The sequence below is a fragment of the Ursus maritimus genome, unplaced genomic scaffold (assembly GCF_017311325.1).
Source record: "Ursus maritimus isolate PB19 unplaced genomic scaffold, ASM1731132v1 scaffold_24, whole genome shotgun sequence".
Classification (NCBI taxonomy): Eukaryota; Metazoa; Chordata; class Mammalia; order Carnivora; family Ursidae; genus Ursus; species Ursus maritimus.
Genome location: NW_024424897.1, coordinates 17821510 through 17843303, shown reverse-complemented (window position 1 = coordinate 17843303; position 21794 = coordinate 17821510). Strand labels below are relative to the sequence as shown.

At 54.5% G+C, this 21794-nt stretch overlaps 1 protein-coding gene across 1 annotated transcript; it reads right to left on the bottom strand.

The window, feature by feature from the left end:
• Positions 1 to 11907: 11907 nt before the first annotated feature.
• Positions 11908 to 19224, bottom strand: C1QL1 (complement C1q like 1). Its single transcript, XM_040640503.1, has 2 exons — positions 18568 to 19224; positions 11908 to 13137 (listed from the first exon to the last, which is right to left on the bottom strand). The coding sequence occupies exons 1-2, from the start codon at positions 19162 to 19164 to the stop codon at positions 12958 to 12960; spliced, it is 777 nt and encodes a 258-aa protein (XP_040496437.1). The 5' UTR covers positions 19165 to 19224; the 3' UTR covers positions 11908 to 12957.
• Positions 19225 to 21794: the final 2570 nt, after the last annotated feature.

Below are 21794 nucleotides of genomic sequence, written 5' to 3'. Positions count from 1 at the left end.
CTGTACCTTATTTTCAACACCCGGAGAGAGTTCCTGTCTCCCATCCTTGCATTCCTGCCCCCAGGGATCCCCACTCTTGTACCCAGGGAACTGAGGGCAGAGGGTGTCTGGCCCCACGGTCTAGGTCTATGCTGACTGCCTTAACGGCAGTCCCCGCTCCCCACGGGGAGGGTTTGAGCTGAGGAGGAGCCACGGAGCAGCCTAACATTCTAAGCAGGAAATTAAAAAGGGCACTGGCAAGGGAGTGCGCATAACCTTTACAGTCCTCTCCTCTCCGCCTCCTGAGGGCCAGTGAGGCAGACTGTTTGCCTAATGAGATGTTTTCCTTCTTCCTGAGACTGTGCTGGGGGCACGGGAGGGGGGGGGTAGGGTGACACTTGGCAGGACTGCGGCTGGGACGCCTGGGTCCTGGTGTCCGTTCTGCATCTGACCGGTGGGGAGCTCTTTCCACCAGTCACACCACGTCAATGTCGCATCAGCTTCCCCCCTTTGAGAGCCAGAGAGAACAGCTACCGATCTGCTCCCACCCCAGGGGGATGGCGAGATTAATGAGAGAACGTTTGTCAAGTTTGCTTTGATCCCTGGTTGGAAAGAGCATTTCAGCCCAAAGTACAAGGGAGATGATTCTTTAATAAGATCTTCAGGGTTCTGAGCCAGCCACAGTCACGTCCTGTTTCTAACCCAGGGCAGCTCATTAAAACCCAGAGGCTAGTTCGCTGCTGAGCTGGGGCTAGGAAGCCAAGATTTAGTTGTTTTCGGGGTAGGCTCCTCTGCCCACTCTCTCCCGGACAGGCTGAACAAGCCCCACCTTCTTAGAAGACCCTGGAGAATTTCTGAGGACTTGAGGGGATCTCCCTGGAGACACTGGGATTTGGGAAGATGGAGAAGGGGGCTAGCCCTTGGATGTTCTGTTTTCATTGGGGTTGCTGTAGCCCCTTCCTCGCTCCCTTACATCACTCACAAGTGTATGTTTCTTGTCCTCAAGCTTCAAGAGGGCAGGACCCCCTTCTGATGTCGTCTGTGCACCCCAGATAATTAGGCACCAGATCCAGCACGCAGAAGATGCTGTATGGTGTTTGTCCTAGGAATGAGTAAGAGCCACAGCAGAGCAGGGTCTGAATCCAAAAGTTTAAAAATAATTACTATCACAGCTACCCTTTATTGAGCGCATGACTATGCATCAGGCACTATGCTAACCGCTTTACAGAGGGTGTCATTGAACTCCTACAACAATCTCATTCCGTAGTTACTGATACAATTGTTACAATCCTACTCTACAAGGGAACTGAGGCTCAGGAAGGAACTTGTCACAGGGATGGTAAGTAGCAAGGCCAGAACCTGACCTTGTTCTGACTGTCACCAGAGGCACTAGGCTTCATCCTAGACAATTCTGCTCTGTAGCCTGGCTTTTGCAATTCCTACCTCCCCTTGCTTTAGCACCCACAGGGCAATGTCCAAAGACCACTGGTTCTTTCTCTGGGTGTCGTTCAGAGGAAGGAGCTGTATTCTTTGGCTTTAAAATAGATAATCATAAGGCTATAATTGATGATAATTTTGTTTATTTCTTTCTAATTTTATTTGTATTTCTTTCTCTTGTCTTATGGTTCTGGCTAGGACCTCCAGTACCATCTCGAATGGCAGCAACAATAGTGAACAATCTTATCTTTTCCTAATTGTATAGGAGATGCCCCTGTTATTTTGCTTTCTGTTTAAGGAAATTTACCTTTATTTCTAGTTTACAAAAAAAAATTTAAGATTTTATTTATTTACTTATTTGAGAGAGAGAGTGAGTGAGCACGAGCAGGGGAAGCGGCAGAGGGAGAGGGAGAAAGAAGCAGGCTCCTTGCTGAGCAGGGGGCCCGATCCAGAGCTCCATTCTAGGACCTTGGGATCATGGCCTGAAGGCAGATGCTTAACTGACTGAGCCACCCAGGCACCCCTTAAAGATTTCATTTATTTATTTTGAGAGAGAGAGAGAGAGCGCGTGAGCGAGCAGGGGCGGAGGGAGAGAATCTCAAGCAGACTCCCCGCGGAGCCTGAGGTGGGGCTCAATCATGACCCTGAGATCATGACCTGAGCTGAAATCAAAAGCCAGACATTCAACTGACTGAGTCATCCAGGCACCCCTAGTTTACCAAATTTTTTAAAATTCATGGATGGGTACTGAATTTTATTGAATGCTATTTCTGCGCCTAATGGGATATGTTTTCTCCTTTAATCTGTAAATGTGTCAATTGTATTAGATTTTCTAATCTCAAACCATTTTCATATTCTTGGGATATTTTTTATATACATTGCTGGCTTCTGATTGCTAATATTTATTTGAGATTTTTACAACTACATTTATAAAGGAAGATTGGCTGGTAACTTTCCTTGTCTAATTATTGGTATCACAAAATAGGCTGGAAATGTTTTCTCTCTCTTTTTTTTAGGGAGAGTTTGTATATGATTAGAATAATTTCTTCCAATTGCTTATAAATTTCTGGTGGAGTTTCATGGTTTTTGTTTGTTTGTTTGTTTGTTTCATTTTGTTTTGTTTGATGGGGAGATTTTAGACGAATTCAACTCCTCAGTGGTCCTAGGGTTGTTCAGAATTTCCATAACTTCTTGAGTCAGTTTTGCTGTTTTTCTTTTTTCTAGAAAATTGTTCAAAAGCATTGTCAAAAGGGTGTTCCACTGAAGTCTCTCTTTCTCTTTAATCTCCAAGTAACTGAAGTCATGCCCCTATTTTAATTCCTAAGATCATTCTATGTTTCTTTTCCTTATATCTTAATCAATATTGCCAGAGGTTTGGCTTTTTTGACTAGTCTTTTCCAAGATATAGCTTTTGGTTAAATTAATCCTCTCTATTACATAGTAAAATTCTATTTCATTAATTTCTTCGAACTCCTTTTTAAAAATTTCCTACACATGTATTTTGTTGTTCTGTTCTATCTTAAAGGGTCAAAGTGCCAAAGCTAAGAGGAGAGGCATCCTAGGAGCAGTAGCTGAAAGGCATGGTTTTCTGTCATACAGATAGTCTTTCCATTCCTTCCATTATTCAATCAAATATTTATTGAGTGCCCCAGTAACTAATTTTCGGCCGCTGGTACAGCTCTGCAATCAGTTCTTCCGTATGGATGTGCGGAAGGAGGGTCTTAGCTACTCCACACAGATGTGCAGGGGTCCCAGGTCTCCAGTCCTAGCGAGCAGGAGGACCTTTCATAGAACGGATGCACAGAGGGCCGGACCCGGTGCAGCTGTGTGGACCCAGCCCAGGTCCTGTACAAATGAGCAGAGGAACCCCGATCTCCATGCAGATGTGGAAGGAAGAGCCCTGATCCCCGCACACCCCCCGTCCTGTTCAGAGGGAACCACCCAGAACCTGATCGGTCTCCACGCTGCACCTTTGCGTCCGGCACAAAAGCGGCTTCCGCCTTGAGCGGCGGAGTGCACCTGAGCGCTGGAGCCCGCGGGGCAGACTCCGCTGTGGGCCAGAACTTACCCTTCGTCGGTTCTCCGCCGCTGCTGTCGCCGCTTGCAGCCGGGTCCCTCTGCCGCAGTCCAGCGCCCCTGACCACCCGAAAGCGCGCCCCACACCCTCCTCCCCACCCGCGCCAACCTGGGCCCCGCGCCGCGCGTTCAAATTAGCCTGGTCGGCTCCTCCGCGCTTCCCATTGGTCACTGTCCGGATCGCTGATTGGCTGTTTCCTAAGTAACAAAGTAGAACTCCGAGGTGGCGGGTGCGGTCAACTGTGCGCCTGCGCACTTCCCCTTCCTGCTTGCTGGTTTTAAGATCGTCCTTGGGACTGGCCTCACCAGACGGGCAGAAACCTGTGTGGGGCTGGGGTACAGAGAAAGCGCGGCCTGCTCTGTCGTACCTGGGACTGGGTACATCAACCAGCTGCAGGAACCAGACAGCAAACACGTTTTCAAGTCTTTCTCTGTGGGCTAAGACGGCATCTCCTGATTCAAGGGGGGCTTTTTAGCCGCTGTCCAGGGGCTTTTCTCGCTCTGCGACCATCCCAAGAATGAACTTTGAGAACAACCTTGATGTGGAAAAGCCGGCGGAGACAGAGAATGGCAATTCCAGCCTTTCGACGGTGTCAAGAGTATCATGGACTGTTGAATACGAGGCTCAGCCCCTTTGGGCACCGCCGGGTACCACTCTCTCCATCCTTCCTAACAGCCCGCTGCTTGGATTCTGGTGGGCCAACCTCATGCTGATCCTCAACACTGGAGGTTGTGGAGGTCAAAGAGACAGCCCTACACTGAAATCAGGAAGCTTGATTCCAGTCACTTGTGGCTGAATCACGAATTAGTTCTGAGCCTGCGGAAGCCATTGCTGCTCTCAGTTTCCTCATCCGTAAAATGGGGTAAATATCCTGTCCTTCCTACTCACCTAACACAGTGTGGATGTGAAAGCCCTCCAAACCCCCAGCATTTGTAAGGGGATAGCTTTGTATGAATCTGATCAGGATGAAGCAGGTGGTGGCTGCCGGGAGCCAGTTGCTCACTGGTTTCATTCACCTGATCGCTCCCCACGCTGGGACAATGAGCAGGTCTGAGGCGTGTGAGAAGGCAGGAGGCGAACTTCCCTACATCAAGACTGTAGAGTCACTATTTAATACCTGGTTGATTTGACCCGAACTCTTCAATCACGTACCTGGACCTCCCTTGCCCGCTATTCAATGGGATAACATTGCTGTTTGGGTGAGAATAAAATGAGAAAATGACGCAAAGATGCTGTCACTGTAAAGCCACAAGAAAACCAGGGTATTCCTGCCATCTGCCCTACCCAAGAGAAATACAACTGTTAAAGAATGGATTCCAGCTTAGGGGTCCCCTCCCCTCTCACAGGGGTATGCATTTTAACGGAGGTTAGGGGTGTGGTTGAGGTTCCCAGGAACCTCTTGGGGTTCCCAGGAGCCACTGGGGGAACAAGTTCCTCTTGTGTCCTTGTCAGCCAGGTCTTGCCTTGGTCCACTTCTGGTTTGGACAATTAGCTGGAAAAGGTGAGGGGAGGCAGGGAGCAGAGGCTGTCCCAGCTGTGGGCAATGGGAAGGGGACACTTAGCTTGTTACAAAGATTAGAAATAATGTGAAGTGTAGCACACTGCAGACATTCAGTAAATGGTGATAGGTGTTCTTGTATTCATTCATCCAGTAAGTATTTATTGGTGGGCCCAGAGCACTCTATGGGAAAAAATAGACAAACAAGTACTAAAAACGATGTGATATATGAGCTATAATGAGAACAAAAAAGGGGGTCAGGGGGAAGTGGCATGCAAGTTGGAGCAAAAGGAGCTGCTCCTTGGATCTCAGAAGACAAGGAAAAAGAATTATGCAGGTAAGAGAGTCATTGGAGCCCATGATGCTGAGAAGACTTGGTAGGGCCTGGCCAGGCCCACCTTAGTGGGCTCAAATGGAAAACCCCGGGGCCTTACACTACAGATGCTGGTAAAGGGAGATTAGCCTGGCATTGGCCTAACCAGAATTTTGAGGCCTAGAACCAAACGTGAGGGCTAGGTGAGGAATTTTTGCTCTGTATGGTGGCAGATGTTTCTGGGCAGACATGGCCGATATGTTGTGAAAGGCTTCAGGCTCTCTGCTCTGGTGAGGTGTGTGGATATCTCACGATCTGCAACTGGCAAGATTCCCGACCCTAGGTGCTCAGAGAAGGGGAAGCACGTCCTCTCACCTGCACACCTCTCACTGCACATCCTTTGTACCTAGGTGTGGCATTCACTGCTTCAGATATAGAGCGATTTTAAAAGATCCTTTAACCAAGTCCAAGACATCGTGCAAGGTCTGGCCTAGCACAAATGTCAAGCACAATGAAGACGGAAAATGTCCACTAGGTTTCTCAACAAGGAGGTCATAGGTGGCCTTAGCAGGAGAAGTTTCAAAGGAGTGGCAGCAGGCAGGGTGGGAGGTGAGAAAGTAGTAACTACTCTTTTAAGGCATCTGGCTGTCAAGGGGAGCAGAGGAAGGACGCAGAAGCTGGAGGTCGATGTGGGGTCAAGGGACGGTTTTTAAGGAGAGATTTAAATGATGATGGGAAGGAGCCGATGCAGAGTAAGCTGCTGAAGAGTAAGGAGAGGTGTGATTATCCATTAGGTGAAGTCCCCAAGAAGGTGGGGGATACAGTGATCAACCACTCCTGTTAGCCCAGGGGGGACCGAGGGGTTTACCAGAACACAGGACTTTCAGTTTGAAAACCAGGACAGTCTTCGGCAAACAAGGACAGATTTGGTCATCCTGGTGGGAGGGCCTTGGATGCAGAGCCCAGTGGCAGGCTGGGCCGTGGAAGGGGGGACAGCTTGCCCAGGGAGGCAAAAAGGAGGAGATGAGAGGCCCAGATGTGGAGAAGTTTATGGAGTTTACAGTAGAGGTTGGTAGGAGGTGGTAGAGGTCATCACCCATTGGATAGTTAGCTTCACGTTAAATCTCCTGCCTTTGCTGCCAGGCCTGCCACATAATAGGTACTCAATAAAACTGGCTGAAGGAATTAGTGAATGGATGAGATCGGAGGCAGGTGTCACAGGTTGGGAACTCTGCGGAGCAGACTCTGAGGCAGGGATCAGTGGGCAGGACGTATACCGGGGTGTGGTCTTGGAATGGGCATGTGTGGAAGAGAAGGAAGGGAAGCAGGACTGGGCAGAGAGGGAAATTGAGCTGGGAGCTCTGAAGCTGGGAAGAGTCTTCAGAGTTGTCCTGAGTGTAAGGGCTCTGCTAGGGGACCAGGCCTTTAAACCCCCATGTTGATCTGTTACTGGAAATGGGCTGTCCTGAGCAATGGCCAGGACATGGGGTAAGACAGCTCCCATCAGCAGACGCCGTCCCTGAAAGAGGCTGCTAGCTGAGAGCCACCTGTTGGCAGCACTTTCAGCAGCTGGGGACTGGATCTTTTGGTCCTGAAGGATACCTGGGCAGGGCATCACAGCATCCATCATCAGGAGGTAGAAGCTTAGAGGTGTGCCAGATGTTCAAACAGCTGCTCTTACGGTAGAGTGGTTATTATGTGGCGGGCACCGTGTTATGTACTGAGTCAGCCCTTGTTATGTGGAAGAGGCTCTCAGTAGGGCCTTGGAGACCAGCAGATGACTGTTGGGGGAGTTCAGGAAGCCTTCATGGAAGAGCAGGCAACGGACCTGGGCTTTGAACAATGAGCAGGTGTTCTGGATGCTGTGGAAGTAACCCAGGGCCTAGAGGATCCATCCTTGGCTCTGGACTGGCAGGAGAGATCTGTCACATCCAGGGTGGAGTCCTCACTCAGGGAGCAAGGGGCTTCCTGGGGGCCTGGGAAAAAACCCTCAAATCTGCCCTTCACCATCTGGGGGAAGGCAGGAGCCCTGCCCCTGCACAAGCCGGCCTGCCAGCAAGGACCCGGTGAGCTGGTTGGGGAGACTGCTCTGGCTGGAGGGAGTGAGATTCAACCCCTCTCCTACTCCGGAGAACGACCAGTCTAGAGGGCTGTTCCAGGAAAGGGTAAGCCACGTGGTCTTGGATGAACTAATTCACCTCTCTGTGCCTCACTTTTCTCGTCCCCCAAATGGGTGTGACAATGGTAACTACCCTGTGGGATCATTGTGAGGTTTAAATGAATGAATGCATTCAGAAGTCTTAGACTAGCACCTACGCTGTTCTTATAACTTAGGGGCTGATACAGAGATGAGGGTGTGTGTCGTTCTTCCGGCTCCATTATTTCCCAAGTCCTTGGACAAGAGAAGAGAAAACTCTCAGCTCCCTGGGTTCTACCCTCACCAACCTCATCCCCAAGAGGAGCTTCAGCAACAACTTGGGTAAGGGGTGCGGCGGGGGGTAAGGGAGAGGGCGGGGGGAAGGCCAGGGCTCAGATTCGGAAGGGCTAGACACTACGTAGAGCCTTTCTGAACATTAGATAAGTACAACTGTAAGCCTCCGCTCAGTCCAGCTCCCTCAGAGTTACCCTTCCTGACAGTGTGAGGGGCCTCCCCTGCCCTCCAACAGCACTGTGTCCGGGGTGTCTCTGTTTGATCCCTGTAGGTATCTTGAATCTCTGGATGGTTTCTTAGGCGTCTCTGGAATCCACACAAGCTAGGGCCTGACCCATTGAAAATGTTCCGTCATGTTGACACGAGCAGAGCAAGGAGAGACAGGTGGACCAGGGCCCCGGGCTATCCCTGCGCTCTCATTCCAAATTGGAAGCTTTAGAACCGAAGGGTGGTGGAGTCCCATTGGACATCGGAGGACTTGGGGCGCCTATTCTCAACACTTAGCTCCACATCTTGAATACCCCAAAATGACCCTTTCCCTAGTACCCCACATCCGCTTTGGGGTTACCAGGGCGGGAGAATACCCCAGAACCTTCATCTTCCTCGAAGATCATCATCACCATCCCAGGCATTGAGGTGCAACCAAAAAATGGTTAAATCACGCGGCTCAGGAGACTTGGGTGGTCAAACTAATAATGCGTTTGCATTTCGTTTTATAACCTAGAAACAGGTTTTTACGCACTGCCTCACAATGGCCCTCAAGTAGATATTTTGATTGACCCCATTATATAGATGAAGAAACTGAGGCTCAGAGAGGTCACGTGTCTTTTCCTGAACCGAGCAGGGCCAGGACTTGAACCCACTTCTCTCTCCACTTGCTGCATGTCTACTGGGTTCTGCTGTCTCTGAACCAACCTGGGCAACCTTGGCTCCCTCTCTGGGTCTCAGTTCTCCCGGCTGGGTAATAGGAGTTACCCATTCGGTGGTTTTGATTCTCAGTCTGGGTGGATGGAACAAATGGGGAGCATGTTGAAAGCATGAAGGGTAGCCCCCCCCTTTTCCATCCAACCCCCAGCTGCCACCTCTCAGTAACCCTACCATCCCCTCCCCATTCCCAACATGTGTAGACTTTTCGCTTCCACTTTATTATCACCTCATTTGTAGGATTTTAAGATTTGTTACCTGGAAGGGAGCGAGGAGCTCACACCTCCAGTTCCGCTTTTCAAATATACCTCCATTGCTTGTGAAAATAACCTTATTAACAGCATCTAACCTGCTACAGCTTATGGGGGCACCCAGATAAATAAATGCAGAAGGAACCAGGGCAGGGGAAATAGCACAGCTAGCTGGAGTAGTGCAGCCTCTGGACCCCTGGGATTGTCTCCTAGCCCATGGGGTCCTGTCAGGGTCAAAAGAACGCAGGTGAGGCCCCAGTAGCCTGGAGCAATGGGCTACCTTCTCTGGGCCCTTGCCTCCTGCTTCCTCCTCTTGCGTTCAGAGATCCTCTGAGAAACAGCTCCCATGCCTCCGCAGCTCCCCTGTCTCCTGGATGCTTGTCCGGGATTGATTCTCCGGGCAGCTCCCCCTCCGAGCAGTAAATGGAATATCGGTTACTAGGAGTGAGGCGGGAGGCAATTAACCCCCAGACCTCACCATGGCAGATGTGTTTGTAGCAAAGCTGAAGCGGCGAGCTGAGCGCACCTGCCTGGCTGTCCTGCAAAGTCATCCAATTAGGACAGTCCCCAGCGGTGGGCTCCTGCTGTCCCCTCTGGTGCCCATGACCCCAGAAAGCAGGGCAGCCCTAGCCCCTAGGGCTAGCAGCTGCCTGGGCACAGGATGGCCTACTGTTCCCTGTGTGGGTGAGCTCCAGGGCCACCTCCGTCCTAACACCCCCCTGGCAGGGACATTATTCGTTAATTAATCACACATCTTTCTAAAGGGGAGACAGTCTGGGAGCTTTTTTCCCTTCCTTCCCCCAGAGTGGGACCGCCATTCTGCCTGGCCAGCCCCCTTTCTACCACCCAGCAGCCCTGCCCTCCTGGAATGTTCTTGTGCCAGAAAACCCTTGACTGAGGGGGAGGAGAGACACATGCCCTGCTTTCAGGGAGCCCCCAGTCTGAGGGGGAGACACAGCTTCTGCTCTCAGAGATCCCCTCGTTGGATGAAGAGACAGAGTCTGTCCTTCAGGGAGCCCCCCAGTCCTAGGGGCTGGTCTTAGAATGTCCTAGTTTATAGAAAAAGCAGTATATACCCTTAGAGCCACTGAGAGGAGAGCCACGATCTCTGCCTCTAGGAACCGCCCAATCCTGGTGTCAGTGGAGACCCACACCTTACCCTCAACTTGCTCAGAACACTGTCTTTGAGGACCCCCAGTCTGATGGAGGACACAGAGATCTTGCCTTCAGGGAGCTTCCCATTCTGATGGTGGAGGCACAGGCCTTGCTCTCAGGTATCCCAAGTCCAAGGGGGGGGGGGATCAGACTTTGCCCCTGGGGATGCCCTGTCTGATGGGGGAGACGCTTTCCCAACAGTTTCCCCCACTGCTGCGATGCTGTCCGAGTGACTGCAGGATACCCTGGGTGTCCTGCAAATGAAAAAAAAGTCCTTGGCTTCAGTCCAGTCCTAGTTTTGCCACACACTTGCTGCATGACCATGGGCAAGTCACGAATTTTCATCAGACTATGATTTCCTCATCTGCAAGATGGAGATATTAGGCTCATCTCTCAAAACAACATGAGGATCGTCTGGTCACCCGAAGTAAAAGCAAAGAAGTCAGCCAGGCACTCCCGACAGAAATGATTAACATGCTTTTTATTGTAGCAGAGGTCCCAGACCAGTCCCTGTGGTCTCTGGGGAGGGGCGGGGAGCCCCCCAGGTATGTGGCTGGGTGATTCCAGGCCAATGTGGCCATCAAAGAATCACAGGGGCTGTGGGTGGCACTGGGGGCAAGGGAGAGCGCCTTCTAATCTAATCATTTTTCCCTGAGGAAACTGTCATTCCAGCCAGACCTGCCAGGGGTTTTATTGGGTTTGTGGGGACCCGCGGATTTCAATCTCCAGACCCCACAGGGAAGGAACAAGCATTAAGCTAATTTTATTAAATGGCCACAGCTGGCAGTAGGGGGAAGTAGGGGAGAGAAGGGAGAATAAAGAAAGTCATTCAAGGCTGCCAGCCATGACAAGGGTCCATACATGGGGCCTGACTGGGAAGGAGGCCACCCCTCCTTCCTGTCTCTCCAGCTGAGCTGGCTGGGGGAGGGGAGGCCAGATGGGACTTTTCCTCAATATAGAGCCTTGGGACTCTCCGAGAGGCTCACCCCAGGGCTTATAAGTACATCAAGCCTCTGCAGGGCAGGGGTGGGAGTGGAAGGGCTGGGCCCAGCAGGGACGGAGCCGCCTCAAAGCCATTCCTCCCCAATTCTGCTTTAGAGATCCCAAATCTTTATGAAATATGGCATACCGGCTAAGAGCAAGGTCTTTGGTTCAAAAACTGACGTTTCCCTTTTCCTAGCTCTGTGACCCTGGCAAGTCATTAACCTCTCTGAATCTCAGTTTCCCCATCTGAAATGGATACCATAACAGCACCCATAGGTGCTATAGGGCATGGGAGCATATCCTGCCAGTCCACCCCACCCCACCCACGTATCTATGAGATGGTATTTATAAAATTCTCATGCGGTGCCTGACACAGAGTGGGTGCTCTCTAAATCTTAGCTCTTATTATTTTTTTAAAGATTCATTTATTTGAGCAAGAGATGGGGGAGGGACAGGGGGAGAGGGAGAGAGAGAATCCCAAGCAGCCTGCACACCGGGGACCCAACGTGGGGCTCGATCTCAGGACCCTGAGGTCATGACCTGAGCTGAAACCAAGAGTCGAATGCTTAACTGACTGTGCCCCCCAGGCACCCCTGAATATTAGCTATTATTATTTAGGAATGCCCTCACTGCGACCGTCAGGGTCCCAGATATAGGCGGTAAGGGAGGCAGGGGCAGAACAAGGAGACTCGGTGTGTTGTCTTCAAGGAGCCGGGCTTCTTGGATTCAAGGGCAATCACAGAACTTAGTGACTATGTCACATGAAGCAAGATATTTCACCTCCTTGGAAGAAGAAAATCTACTCACCAGGGCTCCTGGGAGGCTTGAGCGAGATGCCATGCCTGGAAGTGTGCAAACTTTTAGTGACGTATAAAGAATAAAAGCTGTGTTTATTGGACATGTACATGATACCTCTTGAATCCTCATTCAAGAGAGGTGGGTCTTGTCACTTACATTTTATAGATGAGAAAACTGAGGCCCAGAGGTGAAGCGCTTGGGCGAAAGTCAACCAGTTTTTCTTGCCGAGTGTGTTCCTGTCATTGCTGTCACTAACCCAGAACTGAAAAAGGAGTGACTTGCCCAAGATCACACACAGTGGTACCGGACTGAGAACCTGGGTGTCCCAGTGTAAACCTTGCTGATGCCACTTTCAAGGATAAACAAATGGAACTTTCCCACCATGGAAGATGATGGAACTGGGCTGCTTCCCATTTCTGCTGCCCAGGCCCACTTGGGCTGTAGTGAGCTTCGGGACCCTTAGCCCACTCCTCCTGGAGCAGCTCTGATTCTGGCTCCTGGCTGCCCCCAGATCTGCTAGAAACTTCCATCAGACCCCTTTCCTTTCTGGCAGAGGGCAGGGTTCATGGTCCCCTCCTGCAACTCCTCTCCAGGGCACAGACCCAAAGCCAGCGGGGTGGAAGTGTTTTTATTAGAGCTTTGGTCAGACGGGGTGCAGCCGGGCTGGGGCTTTAGCAGGTGCTGGGACGCAATCCAGCCCCAACCCACCCCTCTCCCAGGAGACGCCACCCTGGAGCGGGAGGGCGGCGCATCCGAGCACGGGAAGGGTCCCCGCCGAGACCTGTCCCCAGTCTGGGGCCGGCTGGCGAGCAGGGTGGGCAGTAAACAGTCCTATAGTACAAATATACAGCGCGGGCCGGGGCGGGGGCGGTCGACACCGCCTCCCGGGGGCCGGGACGGGCGCGCTCTGGACCCGGCTCTGCGGCGAGCGGGCAGGAGAGCCTAGCCTGCGGCCCGGGTGGTGGCGAGGGCGGGCCGGGGGCGTCATAGCCGGGGAGGGCCGACAGCCGGGGCTGGGCAGCGAGGGGTTGGATAGTCCTCAGCCCGCGGGGAGGGGAGCCCCGGGGGGTGTGGGCGGGCGGATAGGGGATGGCCGGGGACGCCGGGAGCTCAATCCGAGTAGATGATGAAGCCGGAGAATGTGCTGTATTTGTTGCTGTTGCCGCCGTGCGCTTTGCCTCCGTCGAGCTTGATGAAGACCTCATCGCCCGCGTCCAGGTGCAGGATCACGCTGTTGCTGGCGTAGTCGTAGTTCTGGTCTGCGTCCTGGGCTATAGCGCTGGCCCGCACCTGTGGGGGCGGGGGGGGGTGTTAGGGGGTGGTGTGTGTAGAGGGCAGGGGGGAGGAGGGAGAGAAGTAGGGTTGTGGAGGGAGGGGGACTGTCAGAGGTAAGGTAGCCTGGGGAGGATCTTCGAGGCCCTAAAAGCCCCTCCTTCATCTCTCAGCCGGCTTCTCTCCCCTCATCCCCCCACCCTTTCCAATCGTAACTGTGTGTTTTGGGACTGGTTTATAGAGGAGCCCTAGATTTCTAGGGCAGGTGTAATCTGGGTCTGGATTAGGAATCAAGGTGGAGTTAGCCTCCTTACCGCCTCTAGGTCTTACCATCGGGCCTGCAGAGGACTTCACCAATGCCTCCAGGATGTCCCAGCCTGAAACGCCCTCCTTGCAAAGAGGAATGCTCTGGAATACCAGGGGATGAAGGGCCATCCCTTCTCTCCTTATCATTCCTTCCTCTCTGCTTTAATTGCAACAATAATGCCTTACAGTTCAGCCATACCCACCTGTTCCTACGTCAGTGGATGGACACAAGGACACACCATGGCCCCAGAGGTCAGGTGGCTAGACTCATGGCAGACTGCTACTAAGCAACCTCCCTAGTACCAGAACCCACTCTTTAAACGCCTTGTCTGTAGTTCATTCTGGAGTCTTTCACAGCGGAGCAGTGAGATGAGAGCTCTGGTGATTATTTCCCCTCCCAAGGCTCGGATTGAGCCTGCATTCCAGCCTCCAAAGAGCTGCAGCATACCTGTGACTATTACCCACCCAAAGAGGACTTCTGGCTCCCCGTACCTCACCCAGGGTGGTAGAAAGGAGGTGGGTGGGAAGAAGACAATCCAGGCTTTACACCTTTCTGTGATCCTCAGTCTGACCTGCTGTCCTTGCTGGTCCTTGTTTTGATGGGGGAGGGGAGGGACAGGCAGGACCATGAAGCAAGAGAGCACCAGCATTTGGGTGTGAAGCCTGCTGTCACTTTTGGGGGCTCTGATTATAATCATAAGGTATTGAGGGTGGGCGATGGTGGACAAATCCCCTCCAGGCATGCCTCTCCAACAACTGAGGCAACACCATGCCTGAGCCATAGGATCTGGGGCCTCTCCAGGATGGCCTGGGTGGAGAACAGGAAGCAGGAAGCGAGGGGCCATCTCCAAGGTGCAGACTTGTGTTGCAGGTGGGGGGAGGGCTGTATTGAGTGAGGTTCTCTCAGCCGGGCTCCTCAACTGCTCCTCTCCATCCTGCCCCTACCCCGAAGGCAGCTCTCCCAAGGGCTGACAGTCTGGGCTGGCCCAAGCCAAGTGGGGGGAAGGGCCCATTCTCCTTCCTGGGCCAGAGGCTGGCCTGCAGGTCACCTGTGCCAAAGCTGCTGACTTAGCAGCAAAGCTGCAACAGGAGGACCCGACGCATTTGCATGCTGCCTGCCATTTAGAGTCCAGATCCTTCCAGCCCCTTCCCTCCCCTCAACCTCTTTCTTCCCCAACCAGGGAAGATCCTATCTGGGGGCACTGAGCTGGGAAAACTCACAGTTCAGCTAAAGGTAGAGAAAATCAGAGGAGGGGAAGACGCTGGCTGTCAAGAAGCTCAGGTTCTGAGTTTAGAAGGTGGATCAGAAGGTCCTGCCTCACCACCGCAACCTTTATAAAAGCCTTTCTTTGGTGGAGAAAAAAAATCTTAATTCTTCTGGGGCTTGGTGCTACTAGGCAAGCGCTCAAAGCAAGCAGCCAACTTCTGTATTGTTCCCTGGGCCCTCATCCTCGTAGTATTTATTATTACGCATGCATTTCATTATCTTTGCTAATAAATTACTGCTAATAACAATTATTTTTATTACCCAGATTAATTTAGCCTTAACTCATTAAAACAGTGTGCTTCTTAATAGGCAAATCCATTAGAATACAGTCATCTGTCATCAGGAATCTCCTGGTGATGTGACAGGCATCAGAACTGTTATGCTTATGTTTATTATTTATTCATCACCATGGTTGTTGCTGATTATCCTAATTATCCATGGAGGCAGGGAGAATTTATGCCCTTCCATCCTTAGACGGTGGGGGATCCAGGAACGGAACCCAGGGGTCCTGATTCTCTGCCAGAGATTGGAAACAGTTGAGGCATCCAACTCCTGGGGACCAAGGGGAAATTTGGGGAATTGAAGTTGCCATGGAAGTGGGAAAGCAAGTCTGGGACTTGTCACGAGGGGGCGCTGTAGAATCACCTCGGCGAGCACTGCCAGAAGGGAAACTGAGGCAGTGGTCTGACCAGGGCCCTGGAGGGAGGACTGGGGAGAAGCCGGAAGCATACCCCTGTCCCCCAGCTCAATGCTGTGGTGTCGGATGTGCAGGAGTGGCTCCCACAAGCAGCCAGCTGGGCCCACTGGGGACACTTGTGCTGTCACACGTTAACTGGGTCCCTACTGTGCTGGGCACTGTGCTGTGAAAGATATTCAAGGCTAGAAAAGGACAGCAGGAACCCCTCTCTCACTGTCAGGCATCAGGCTGAGCTCCAGTGAGGATTTTCCATGGGAATCCTCAGTTTATACACTACCCTACCTCTCACCTCACTCAGGCTCTGTTGTCCGAGCCCTTCCCCATTTGTAATATTCACCTTCCCAAAGCTCCTGCCCTGGACAGTTGGCTCCCCAGCCATGGGCCCTGGCCCATTCCCACACCGTCCCCTCTCTCCTGGCCCAGTTTCTTAATTTCATGTCTTCCCTGACCCATCTGAACTGGGGACCTTCGAGGCAGCGGCAGGGGGCTTCCCTCACTCAGGGTACCACCCCCAACTTATCGCCCCTTCCTCGGGCTCCTCAGATGCCCATGTCCTAATGACCAGGGCTTGGTGCCATCAGGCTGGGCAGTGGTGACTCAAGGCTCCCCTTAGGAGAGGGACTGGTGGTGGGCCTCAGGCAAGGACAGAGAGGGGGGAAGGTAGTGCCCCCTTCCCACTGTCTTGCCCAGGGAAAGGCCAGTGGACAATTTCAGCTCGGCCTTCCTAAGGAAATTCTGGAAGCCCTTCTGCAGGCAGGAAGCCAGAAAGGAAAAGCAGAGAGCCCAGCATTGCCCCTGGTCTTGAAGTCAGGGGAGGAAGAATCCCCTCTGTTCTGTTCCCGTCCATTGCCCAGAGCCGTCATTCTTTCTCTGCTCGCTTGAAAGTCCTTTTCTACCTCTAAGGCAGCCTTTTCCTGATCTTTTTTTTTTCTCCCTAGCCATGTGCCCTCACCTTGGGGACGGACCCGGGTTCGCCATCCTTTCCCCTGACCAGGGTGGTCTGAGTTGGGGCAGGCCCCACTGAATCATTGCTTCCAGCTAACACATTTGGGGACAGGAGTTGCCAGCTGGGGTCCTGGTCCTCCTCTAACACGCTCATGGCTGGGGTGTCTTGTCATGTGGTTACTACTGTGTCCCCTGCACAGATCGTGAGGTCCTAGAGGGCAGGGGGTCAAACCCCTGCTACCTAGCTCCAAACCTGGCTCCTAGTAGGGGTTCAAAATGAATACGTGGGATGACTCGTGAGATTTAATGAGTCTCTTGAGCAATCTGGAAGGACAAGTCACAAAGGATGTAGGGGAGAGGGGTATAGGGCCCCCTTAAGGTTTTGTGGGGGGAATGGTCTGAGTAACTGTTAAAATGCTGGGTCTGGGAAACCCTTAGTTAAAACCACCTCCTTTTTTTCTACTAGCCTGTGGTCCTACCTCCAGCGAGTACCTCCTTGTCAGGCTATGCCAATGCCCTGCCCCTGCTGAAGCGGGAAGGAGAGGCCCTGAGATGGTTTCACCTCCCCGTGGCTGAAGCAAGTGCCCTGCCCAAGCACACATCACCTTCGGGGCCTCCTCGGGCCTCATCGCTGGGGCCCTACTGCAACCTTTTTGGGCGGTATAAGGACTAGGGCCCACTGGGGGTCTGGTGACCAGCTCCCTATCCAGGCAAAATGGGCCCCCAGGCCCCCTGAAGCCTCAGCTCGGGGCCAGCCCAAACTTTCTTTGGGCAAGGAAGACATTCCATTGATGAAGGTGACATTGCTGCATCCCTTATTGGTGATTAATAAGGGGAATCGTGGGGCTGTCTGCCGAAGGAGCCCTCACTGGATACTGAGGCCTCCTATTTGGTCAGGAACCAAGGACAAAGAGGAGAGATGCGGGAAGCCTGACAGACACAAGTGGGAGAGACACACTCAAGGAATAAAGAGGGGTATGAAGCCCAGGGGAGAGAGGACAGAAACCCTGGAGAGGTGGATAGGACTGGTGGACACAGGAGAGAGACAGGGACAAGAGACAGAGTAGGAAAAGGAGGCAGGCAGGAGAGAAAGAAAAGGGGGTAGACTTACAAGTGCCTGGTAGTCTTTGTGCTGATTCTCGGGCCTGTCCTTTCCCCCACCCCCAAGCCAGGTTCTACTTCAGGGTAATACTGCAGTGGGCAGGGTTCCAGCAGGGTCTTGGGTCCCAGGCGTAAGAGATTCCTTCCCAACTCCCACCATCCTAGCTTTAGTTGGGACCCCTGCTGGTCTCCTTCTTCCATAGGAATGCTCTGCCTCACCAACCCTCTGATCTGGGAGCACCGGAAAGAGAGGGAGTATTAAAGGGAAGGGAGCTGGGCAAAATTGTCACCCTGGGGCAGAGTTAGGTCGAGGTTGGTCTGGGGGCAGCAGTCCCAGAGAGAGCACAGAGCACTACTCTCCCGGTATCACCGGCTCAGCGCCAGCTGGGGTCTCTGAGATGGGGATAGGGAACGAAGAGGATCCCCTGACACCCCAGGAGTCAGGCAGGAGCTGCAGCTGCAAGATCCAGGGAGGGGGAGTTTCCACCTCTTTGCCCCGCCTCAGGAGGAAAAACTTTTCCCCCTGGAGGCCGCTTTCTAGCCTTGTAGCTCTGACACAGTGGGAAGCAACTGGGATGTCCCAGGTTTTGCAAGGGTGTCAGATCAGCCCAGTGGTCCCTTCTCAGGGACAGAGGATGTACTGCAGCTAAGGCTCTGCGCCCCTGGCTCCCTTTGCCTCTGTGCCCAAAACATCTCCTACAGCTTGCCTTCTCCGCTTGCGCGCGTAGCGCTGCGCCTGGACGCCCGCGGGCGCCAGAGGCTGCCTTTCCCTAGAGCCCATCTTTGCCCTCCCCCTAATCGCCCGCTGGTATCAACCACAATCCCAGCTCTCAGATATCGCTTCCCAAGGGCCAAGCCGCTAAGGACCAGTCCGGGCGCCTGGGAGCCCTGCGCTCTGGTTATTTGGTTTTATCTCCCGCATTTCCATGCCGCGCGCGGGTACCCAGCAGCGTCTGCCTTGCAGCCAGTGCCCAGAAACCAGGGAGTTAGTGCCAACCGGTCCACCATCCCCGCATGGGATGCCTAAGCGGGGCGGCTCTAGGGTGTCCACCTGTGCCCGCCGGTCCCCATACGTCCCGGGCTCCCTGGGTGCCCTGCCCCCAGGCCAGCCCCATGCCCCCGCCGGGCCCACCTGGCCGTTCTTGCAGAGATCCGCCCACATACTGGTACCGTCGCCGCCGCGCATGAGGACGTGGTAGGTGAAAAAGTAGGTGCCGGGAATGTTGCATGTAAACTTGCCGCTGGTCGCGTCGTAGTTGTTGCCTAGGTTGGTGACCACGTCGTCGAACTTGAGCACCTCGTAACCCTCGTGAGGGTTCTTGAGGCCGGCGTAGAAGGCCACGCGTGGCACCGTGGTGTAGGTGGCCGTGCTGATGGCGCCGCTGCCCCCCGCACCCGGCAGCCCTGGAGGGCCGGTCTTGCCCGGCTCACCCTTCTCCCCGGGTGGCCCCACAGGACCCGGAGGACCTGGGTCCCCGGGGGGCCCGGGGGGGCCCGGCTTGCCTGTGCGGCCCGGCTTCCCCTGGGGGCCCTGCACCAGCGTGGAAGGCGGGGGCGCGCCGCTCTGCTCGCTCAGGGCGTCGCCGCCGTCGGGCCGCGCGCCGGCGCCGGGGCCCCGCGCGGGGTAGGGGTCGCATACCATGCGGCAGGTGCCCAGCATCTCATAGTGGCCGTCCGGGCCGCCCGAGCTCACCAGCACGGGGATCAGCACCACCAGCACCAGCAGCATCACCACGCCCGCAGCGGCCGCCAACAGCGTTTTCCGGCCGGCGCGGAGCCTGGGGAGCGCCGGGCCGCCCGGCCGCGCCGTCGGGGCAATGGTGCCGGCGGGCGGGGGGCGCGGGCAGGGCGCCCGCGCTCAAGGGCGGTCCGGCGGGGCTGCGGGCATGGGGCCGGGCCCGGAGCGCCGCGCTGCGCTAGATGCGCTGCCGAGCCCAGCCGCCGGCTCCTGCCTCGCGCCTCCCTCCCGCTGCGCGGCCGGAGTGAAAGCAGCGGCAGCCGCGTCCTGCCGCGCTCCTCCCGCCTCCTAGAGCTCGGGCCACCGCCCCCTCCGCCCCGCCCCGCCCCACCAGCTCCGCGCCGCTCAGCGCCCGCGAGGGGTGGGGCTGCGGGCGGGGCCTACACCTAATTGGGCCGGTGGCTGTAGGGCTCCGCCCACCGAGGGGGCGGGGCCGCGGAGATGAAGGCCAGAGCCGGGAGAGGAACCGGGAGACTCCGGGAGCTAGACACTGAGATTCGGAAATGGAGAGGACGCTAGAGTCTGAGAAAGAGTCAGTCTCCTGTAGGGAAGGGGAGAGTAGGGAGCAAAGACCGAATGGAAGAGAGGGCCACGGGGAGAGCTAGAGAGCGCCGAGGGAGACTGAGAGAGGAGAGGCCTCGAGGGTCAGTTGCAAAGAAAACCGAGAGGGAGGCTCTAGGGGCCACCGCACGCAGGGGGCGGAGGCCGGGGTGGACGGTTCCTCAGTTGGCTGGGGACAAAGAGCAATTGAGGGGAGTACGGAGTGGGGAGCAAAAAGGGACAAGGAAGACGGTGACAGGGAAGAAGAGAGGAAGGCAAAGGAAGATGGGGAGGGGGGCCATTCTGCACTCAGTCCTCGCAGACCACCCGTCCAGGAGATCTGGGGATCGTGTGCCTTTCGGGGTGCCGGGCGAGATCCCGAGTAACTGACAGCAGCTGCTCCTCCTCTTTTCTGGGTCCTGCCTGTTCCCTGGCTCCGTCTTCCTCTGGGACAGGCAGGATCTTCTACCCATACCTTCTTCCCTCTGCCCCTTCCTCACCGAGCTCCAGGCCAGACAAGACTGCTTTTTCCTGGGGGTGGGGTGGTCCTCCATTTTCCTCTGATCACTCCCCTTATCCCTGCTTTTAGACAAGGAAGAAAAGAGGGCCCAAAGAAAGTTGGCATCCCACCTCATTTCTTCATTCCGATCAATACAAACGGTCCCTGGGCGGTAGCTCCCTTTTCCAGCCTCCAAAAGGGGAGATTGGTCTCACCCAGCCCCTCAGCTCCTCCTCCACCCTAGCCTCCTTAGTAGCCCCCGAACTCTTCTCCCCATCAGGTTGCATGAGGCAATCCTCTTCCTCAAGTGCAGTAAAGTGTTTAGGTTGCATAAACGGAAATGTGTCTGCTTCCATCAAAATATTTGTCACATTATTTGAGGCCCTGCTGGAGCTGCTCCACTGCTCCTCCTTCACCCTCCTTTACCCAGCCCACCGGGGAGGGCTCTGCCTCTGGCCGCTGCTAAAGGATGACCCTTCAGCCTCTTTTTTTTCTCCTGAGAGGCCCCCTCCCACCTCCCACTCTCCCCCTGCTGACTGGTCACAACGGTCCTTATGATTCTCTGGCTTCCTCTACCCTAGGATGAGACTGCTTACCTCGACCCAGAGCTAGGAGGAGGAAAGGGACATGAGAATATCAAATGAGGGACTGTGAGAGAGGACCTTCCAAGCACTGGTGACAGAGCCCAGTTGGAGGGACCCCAACCACCAAGGAGAAAGCTAAACCAATTCAACAAATAGCATTTATTCCGGGCTTACTGTGTGCCGGGCCCTGTATTGAATGCTTTACATACATGATCACCCTGGATCTTCCCACCAAGCCCTAGAGGTAAAGCCCATCATTTTTCTCATTTTACAGATGGAAAACCGAGGCTCTGGCAAAGTTAAGAGATTTGCCCAAAGTCACACAACTAATAAGTGGTGGAGTGGGGATTCAAACCCGCAGCCCGACTCCAGCTCTTCCCACCCGGCTTGGGTCTCTAGGGTTCAACGTCCAAAGGGAGGAAAGTGTTAAGTCCGGGAGGAGGGGGCGCTAGGCTGAACAGCCAGACCTTCCAGGCTCAGAAAGAGTCGTCCTCAGCTGTCAGTCGGCCTCCTGTCCCCCACCTAGGTCTCCCCCAATGTGTCTCTTCGAAGAGCGACGGGGCTGGTGACCCGAGGGACAAGCGTGCGGTCTTTAGCATGTGATTTGCACAGACCCCCTCCCCCAGGTTCTCACGCACATGGGTCTCTCCCCTGCGGCGCAGCTGGGGCTCGGCTGTCACCCGCAGTCCTCCCAGGCCCTGCCGGGCAAGTGCGGCGGACGCCCCAAGCTGAGGACGAGGCGGGAGCGCCCGCCCCCCGCGCTCTCGCCGCGTCCGTAGGGCGCGCTAGGCGCTGCAAGGCGGCCTGCCCCCCGCCCCCCGAAAGAGCGCCCGCTCCCTGGCGCGGTGTGGCGTCTCTGTCAGCCCAGCCGGATTCTCCCCGCTTCGCTGGAGTGGAAAATAACGGCTTCAAACTTTGCAGAGAGGAGCTGGTGCCAGCACTTTAATTAACAACCATCTTGGCCTGTGAGCCTGGGCCACCGGCTCCCGCCTCCCCCC